Here is a 7,896-nt window from a genome sequence, read left to right as displayed (position 1 = left end):
CCCCCCTCCTTCCCGAAATGCACCGCGGCGGCCACTTTGGAGGCGCTTCCGTTGTGGGCCGCGCGGCGCCTGTGGCGCGGCGTGACGTCACGGGGTGACGTCATCGCGAGGGAGCGACGACGTCATTCTGCGGGAAATTCCCGGCTCCCGCTCCCCCGCGGCCGGAGCGAGGCGGGATGGGCCCGTGGCGGCATCGCCCAGGGCTCACGGCCTGTGCCAGGGTGGCCACCGCCTCGCTGCTGGCAGCCCGGCTCGGGGTAGCGCGTGGCCGGGCCCGACCGACCACCGGGCCCGGCCCTCGGAGCCGGGAATTTCGCTGGAAATCGCATGCAGGCTCCGTGCTTCCGGCCGGGGCAAGCCGCCTCCTGCGTTATGAGCGATGGCTTCCTGCGGCAGCGCTGCAGGTGCGGGGAGAGCCGCCCTGCTCCCGAAGCGGCCCCCGGCCGCCTGAGAGCGGGACCCCAGCCGCGTGCCGGCCCGCTTGCTGCCTGCTCCTTCCCTGTGTCCCTAAGTCAAGCCCGAATTCCTGGCTCTCAGTGAACGGCACAGCACAATGGGAGTTGCTAGCGTGTCCCGGGCGCGCCAAGACTGCAGGCGCAGTGAGCTTCACCCTGACTCGCCACAGGCGGCTGTGGGAGGCAGCGAGTGTGGTCTCCTGGTTCCTGCGTTCGACAAAATGTGATCTGGGCGGGTGCTCGGTGTGTGGGTATGTGGTCTGGGACTTGTCAGCGTTTCACACACCCTCAGAGAGGGAACGCTGACAGCTGGGAAGTCTCTGGATCGAGCAACCTGAGGGCCTGGGCATACAGCACCATGATGTATTTCTAAGCCAGTGAGTCCTCTTGCGTCCTCTAGACTGAAGCCAGTAAACCAAGAATCTGCAAGAACAAAGGCAAGCAAATACCCAGCAAAAACTTCAAGAGCAGTGGTTTTTCACACGCTGAACCACACAACACTAACATGTCAAGGGACTTATTTATATCAAGGTCTGCTCTAAAAATACAGAGGTATCATGGCACCTGACTGAGACTAAGTTACTGTCATTTTATTTCTGTTTTTTCACTTTATTTGTGTTGCTGCTACACCCCAACAAAGCGCAGAGCTCCAGTGTGCTGTACACAGAGGCGCAGCAAGCAGACAGCGCCTGGACAACCTCCCTGAAGGGCTGGCCAGGTCAGCCGTGGCTTTGCCCAGCCAAGCCCTGCAAACCTCCAAGACTGGAGATCCCCCTGTCTCCCTGGGGATCTGTTCCAGTGCTGCACTGCCCTGCTGGTGAAAATTACCTTCCTGAGGTCCAAACTGAGCCTCATTAAACAGATTCTGAGTGCAGAATCATTTGCATGGTCAAGGTTGTGTAATCATTAATCAAAAATGGTGTGTTTGCACATATCTCAGCTAACCTCAAAGAACTGCTTGGCTGAGCTGCGATCCAGGGACACACAACATTGTGCTGGACAGCCGGGATCCTCCCAGCGCCGGGATTCTCGGAGCACCACACAGAGCTGGAGTTTGTTACGTTAGCAGGAGGTCTAAAGAGGGAGAACGGGCATAGTTCAAGCACCTGCCTTATCTCCCCCGTCCCTCCGAGTGGGCGCTGAACACGCGTGCCGCACCTAGGCCGCCGTGCGCCTGACCCTGCCGAGACTCATGAGGGTGTGGTGCCGCGCAGTGACTCAGGTTTCTAATAACATCCCCAGAGGAAAACCCTTGGCTGCATCCAGGTTTTCCTGTCCTCTAGCTGCTGCTGCTCTTTTTTCCTTCCTCCTGCTCACGGAGCAGCGTGGGCTGAGGGATTTACATTTCGCCCCGTTGCCAGAGGGCGTCGTGCATCGCCTCACCGTCGGGATGCAGGAGAGGAGCAGGGAATATGTGGCTCTCGGCAATTTCTTAATACAAAGTCTGACTTTTCAGAGCAAAGCTCAATGCTGCTGAAAAATAAGGGGGCAAATGCTGGTGCTTAAGCAGAGCTGGCAAGTTTGGGTATTTCCATCTCACCTCATTCACCATATGTGGTATTTCTTGCCCATGAGAGAAAGTGACTGATGTGTTTTGGGAGAAGGCTGCTGCTCACCTTCCTTTGGGGCTGCACTGAGCCCAGACTGCTCCTTGGGCTTCAGGGATTGCTTCCACCGCGGTGCGTCTCAGCAGGGACCCGGAGCCCACCTTCCCGGGGCTGCGGAGGAGGCGGCTGCAAGCCAGAGAGGCAGAGATGGAGCAGGGAATGAAGGCAGCAAGCAGGCTGCAGGTACTTGCAAAACAGGGGGGTAATAGAGCTGGGACTGGGACATGGGCTGGTATCTGTGGCCTTGGGATTTCCTGTCCCCCGTGAATATACTAAATAGCTCAGGGGTCAATCAGGCGTTGCATGAAGGAGACAAAACCACAAACACTGAGGGAGTTTTTAATTCCCTCCAGTATGTGCGCATGGACTTTCCAGATGTCTCAGCTGTCTTTGGAGGCGCAGAGGAAAGGATGGTTTCAGTCTGTCTGCACGTGCTGCAGTTCCTCACCAGGTCTGAGGCAGGTGGATGGCGTGTAAACTTTAACTGCTATGAGCTTAACCCTGTAACAGCTGGGACACAAGAGCCATCCTGTGCCCTCAAGGATGCTCCAGGAATCAGGCAAGGTCAGTGTGGTGCTGAGCTGTGCCCTCAGAGATGCAGGACGTGGAGCTTGTTTTGCTTTGCATTTTTATTTAGAGGTATGCGCAGGGCTCTGCTGAGCTGTGCAGGAGGCTGTTCAGGCTGCAACACGCTCATGTAAAGCTGCTCGCAAATGTTGGCGTCTGCTGAGTTTGTTTCTACTGAGGTTATTCCACATTCACCATCATTCCACATTAATGCAGCCCTGCTGACTCCCGTTGTCCTGGCAAGCAAAGGGCTTTGACATCTTCGGTAAATGAAAGCCATTGATGGTCCATTCAGAGGTTTGGGTAACACCACCGTGGCCTTCCTCCCCTGACCAGACTTAAATGCTGCAGCGAAGGCAGTAGGTCCCAAAGCAGTCTTTGAACACATTCCTATGCTTGTTTTAAACCAGCAGATGACTCAGCAGAGGCAGGAGTCTATTTTTATCTTCTTTCTAGCTTTCTGTGTCAAGCTGAAATTTCATATTAATCCTTTCAGTGCTATCCCCAAAATAATGTTGCCCTACGACTAGGAAGCCATTCACACCAAAAGACCCGTGATCTCTGTGAACTTGAATGCCAAAACCCAGCCTAGCTGTTCCCTAAAACGGAGGGCACGTTTTGGCCACAGTCAGCAAAATAAACATTGTGTCCAGGAAGCCGTACTGCGGGATCCGACCACAAGTCTCGTTCAAAGGAACCGCACAGGGCTGTGTTTATACACCTGAGAAAACCAGCCTTGAACCTGCGGTGCCAGGGATCATCAGACCCTGACTTCACATCTTCGGCAATAAAAAGAGCCAAGTGATGGCGTGATCCAGCTTCGGCTGGATCAAAATCCCGCCCCACAGGAAACTCCCTGTATACGCTCTAAATTCACCTATGAAAAAACTTTTGATACAAGAAAGAAATTAAAAAAATACCTATTTTGCCTGAAGAATGTACCATATGCTTTGAGATAATTGGGATAAAGGGACAAAAAGATTCAGGACATCCTCAGTGTATAACAGTGGCCCCACTGGGCATTGGGCATTGCAGGATAAAGTCCTGCTCCACCAAGTAAATTAGTCTTGCTGCCTCCGAACTAGTTTGACGTAGGCAGTATTCGACTGTTGTAATATCATAGCTCTTCCCCACAAAGACTTGGCCTGGGATGGGGCTCTCCAAGGTCTAGCAGCAGAAGGCGGAAAGACTTCTGCCCAATAAGCTGACTTTTCTCAATAAGCAGGCTGGCTTTTTTCAACAAGTCGGATTTATGCAATACCGATCATTTCAAACCTCGGACTTGCCAAGCTGGAAGATCTCTCAGTTTGGCCGAGGAGCCGGTGCTGTTGCTGCAGCCCTGCAGGTTACACTTTTAGTAGTGTGCGCTGCTGCTGCTGCTGCCAGGCTCGTGGCTCTCCTTCGCCTGCTGTGACTCACAAAGCTGCTTTTAAGTCCTGTTTTAAGGGGAGGAAATGGGAGAAGGGAGGGGAGGGTAGGGAAAGGAGTAGATCTGAGTTCAAACTTGATGTCTGCTGTTTAAAATTTCCCTTGCTTTTAGTCAAACAAGCCCTCGGGGTGGCATTCGTAAGGAGAAACGTTTAACCGTTTCACTTGCCCAGAGACCGCAGAGGTGGGGAAGCTGCATCGGGAAAGGTGAACGGAGAAAGGATGACAAAATTCCCCTACCTGCTCCATACCCAGGAGCATCTCACAAACCACAAAGATAAAGCAGGCACAGGGAGTGAGAACAGAAGTATTAACATCCCCCTATTGCCTAGGGGGGAACTGAGGCACAGAGAGACTCAGACTTGTCCAGAGTTACTCAGGAAAGAGACCGCGATGCAGTGGGGAATTAAGCTCCATTCTCATGAAGTTCACACAGTGGACTGTCCGCAAGAGCATCCTCCCTCTTTTAAAGAGGAACCTGGCATTTATGAGAAAAAGCATTTGTTTATCCTGGGTGGGGGAGAAGGTCGAAATTATCAGACAACTTCAAATCCCTTTCAGGAAACAAAAAACAAACAAGAGACAGCAAAAATCTGGAGGAAAAACTTAATGCTGGCATTCAAAAAGTGTATATAGATACGTACCCCATCACCTCTACAGAGGTGTGCCACACAGATCACAGTTAAAAGACAGATGCTTTGGAAGGGGAGATTAGAGTCACCTTCACCTCCGCACAGTCTCTTTTAAAGATGGACGTAAGAGCCCAGTGAGCAAAGAGATGCATCGTTAGGATAAAAATACTTGAAGGGTCTGAACCCTTGAGCAGCACAGCGTTAGCAAGCTCACTTGAGGTTAACCACTAACTGTGGCAGATAGGAGTACAGAATTGTCCACTCTGGGTTTTTCCCACTTTGGTCTCAAGTCTCCCTGCTCCTGGCCGCAGGGGAGCGGGGTCCGGGAGGCGAGCCAAGGCTCTGCTCAAACTCTTGGACTCCTTTTATTTTCCACTTGCAATAGAGCTGAGGAAGCAGGGGGAAACTTGGTATCCCAGAACTGCTGTGGGTCCCCCCATCTTCTCCACGCACTTTATTTACGCCTGCCGCTCCTCTTGCGGTGCAGTGTCCCCAGCTTCTGAACGGCTCCTGGTTCAGACGGAGCTGCGGAGACGGGGAGGCCGGCGGCGATAAGGGCTGGGGGCTGACGGGAGGCCTGTCTGTGAGTGATAAAAACACACCCCTCTGTCGCCTGTGACCAGTGTCTGCCCTGCAAATCAGCCTTAAATGGAAATGCTCTGCATGCCAGCTCTGTGCATGGCTGCAGCCGAGCAGTGGAAATTCTTGCTTGGCGGGTGAGTGACGTTATCGGCCCTGGAGTCCCACCCGTGCTCCAGCATCTGGCTGGGATGGGGCTGGGGAGTGGGAGAAGGCTCACATCACTCATTAGCTTAAAAACCCCCGGCACAGCAGAAAGCCGTCCTTGTTCAGCGCTGTGAAAAAACATTATCTTTGTGGTTTGTCAGCACAGATAACTCTATTAGTCCAATTTTATAAGCAGAGAGAGTGAGACAGACGGACGAAGAACTGTGGCTTGGTAACGAGTGTTTGGCAGAACGAGGATTAGGACTCGGGTTCTCAGTGCTGAGGGTTGTTCTCACCCTGCTGACACGCACCTGAGGGCGCAGTGTAAATTATTGGGCAAACTGGGAAGCGGCAGCTCTAAAATATGTTCTCACTTCTGCATCCCCTTCCCCCACATGCGGCCTCCTCCCCATAAGAATTTATGCAAGGCAGTCGCAGAAATGGCATCAGGTTGGTTTTCTGGAGAGCGGACAGACGGGGTCCTTCACAGTCCCGCTGGATACGCCCAGAGCGCTCTTGCAAAGGCCACGCATGGCCATCTGAAGTTGCAAACGCAGTAAGGCTGTTAAATAACGTTTATTCTGACCTAACTGAAAAATTAGTTGTTCTCTAAGGCCCTGAATCATTTGTGCTGAAGTCAGTGGTATCTAGAACACAGAACACATGGTTTTGGTTAGACAAAAGGCCCTGCATACTTTTGGGGCTTGTAATATAACTACCCACCCAGGAAACAGCTAGGAATTCCTGTTCTACTTTAAACACGCTTCAGCTTAATTATTTTCTGTGGAGACAGGCCCTAACTTCTGCGAGGAGAAAACTAGGTTTCCGTGGCATAGCACAGCTGGTTGCACAAATGCTTGCTCTCCTACGAGTACAGTCCTGGAAGGCGAGATGTTTCCCAAATATCCGTGGCCTGAGCGTGGACACTGCTGGTCTGCTCGGATCCAAGGAGCCTTACAGGATGCCTTCCTGCAAAGCCCTGGAGATGCTGAAGATGCCGCTGAGCTGCTCAGCAGCCCTGTTTTCATCCAAATTTTCAGTGCACTGGGCCACTTCCATGAAGAGCAGCTTTTCCCTCGGAGCGGCCAGCCGCATCCGACCGTTGTCACCCAGTTTCAGGCTCTCACCTGCAGTTGCTCTGCCTGGGCCAGGACTTAAAAAAGGATCAGTCACTCAAGAGTTACTCCATGCCCAGCCTCCGGTGAGTCACATATCCCGCGTCCCATCTAGGGCTGTAACAGCATTTCTCAGGGAGGGAACATGTCCAAAGCCCTGGGCTATTGGATGCAGCTAACACAAATTGAGCCCTAAGCTCAAGTCTGGTATAGAGTCTAGGAAAAGATTAACAGGTCCCAGCTCCTCAGTCTAGGCTTTGTTTCGGTGGAGTAGTTTGTCCCGCTCACTATCCAAATAAGCTAACTGCAGAGGGGCTAACAGCGTAATGGCACAAAGTCCAAAGGTTTGCCTTTCCCATTTCTGCTTTGGGCCTGCAGAAAACCACGTGGAATTTCCCCACTTTCCAGCTCAGAGGCAAAAGCTACGACTGTTTTGAAGGAGGGGTGAGTGTTTTTGCTGAGCCACACCACAGCCGCCAGGGTGGCTTTGCACCTTGCGCCCTGCCGCCGGCCCCTCCAGCAGCCTTTTAGGTCTTCCTGTAAACAGCGGGCGCCTCGCTGGGATTTCTCGCAAGCGGGAGGCGATATTTATGTGACTCCATTTTCCCCAGAAGAGAAAACGTGTTCTTGCTCACTTGAGGTTTAGATGCTGCCGTGATTGGGGCGGGGAAAGCAAGCTGAAAAAGCAAAAAGCGTCCACGAAAAGACCCTCGCAGAAGCATTCACGAGGGCGCTCGTCTGATTTGGGGGCTGGAAAACCAGCCGTGACTTTTGGCACGGGACATTCTCCCCGCCACACGCACACACACACGCAAAGAAAAAGAGAAACGGGGGCGCGCTGCCACCCAGAAGCGCCCCGCGCGGCGAGCCGCGCTCCGCTCCGAGCCTGGCGCACCAGGCTGTTACCCAAAGCCGTCCCGAAACCCCGCTGCGGTTTCCGCGCGGCGGCGGCGGGGCCGGGAGGAAGCGGGGCGCAGGCTGCGCGCCCGTGCGCGGCCAGCCCTGCCCTCCGCCCTCCGCCCTCCTTCCTCCCGCTCCTCCTCCTCCTCCTCCTCCTCCCGCCCCGGTGCCTATTTAGGGCGGGCGTCCGAGGTGCCGGCCCCGTTGTGGGGAGAACGTGCTGGGCGCCGCGTGGAGCCGAGCCGGGCGCTGTGCTGGACCGGACCGGACCGGGTCGTGCTGAGCCGAGCCGAGCCGTGCTGGACCGAGCCGAGCCGAGCCGAGCCGAACCGAGCCGAACCTTGCGGGGGCCGCGCCGCCCCGCTCCGCCCCCGCGCACGATGCGCGACGCGCCCCGACGGCGCTGCCTGCTGCTGCCGCTGCTGCTGCTGCTGCTGCCGGTGCGCGGGGACGGGGACGGGGGGAC

The 7,896-nt window shown here is 54.5% G+C and overlaps 1 protein-coding gene across 1 annotated transcript in view; it reads left to right on the top strand.

The window, feature by feature from the left end:
* Positions 1 to 5,294: 5,294 nt before the first annotated feature.
* LOC112973657 (tumor necrosis factor receptor superfamily member 10B-like) overlaps positions 5,295 to 7,896 on the top strand; it is a 14,380-nt gene continuing 11,778 nt past the window's right edge. The window contains exons 1-2 of the mRNA XM_026081784.1: positions 5,295 to 5,405; positions 6,209 to 6,616. Coding sequence (XP_025937569.1) covers positions 6,269 to 6,616 — 348 coding nt within the window. The 5' untranslated portion in view covers positions 5,295 to 5,405; positions 6,209 to 6,268. The remainder of the gene's footprint in view (positions 5,406 to 6,208; positions 6,617 to 7,896) is intronic.

The sequence above is a fragment of the Apteryx rowi genome, unplaced genomic scaffold (assembly GCF_003343035.1).
Source record: "Apteryx rowi isolate R43461 unplaced genomic scaffold, aptRow1 scaffold_56, whole genome shotgun sequence".
Taxonomy (NCBI): Eukaryota; Metazoa; Chordata; class Aves; order Apterygiformes; family Apterygidae; genus Apteryx; species Apteryx rowi.
This window is presented reverse-complemented; position numbering and strand designations above follow the sequence as displayed.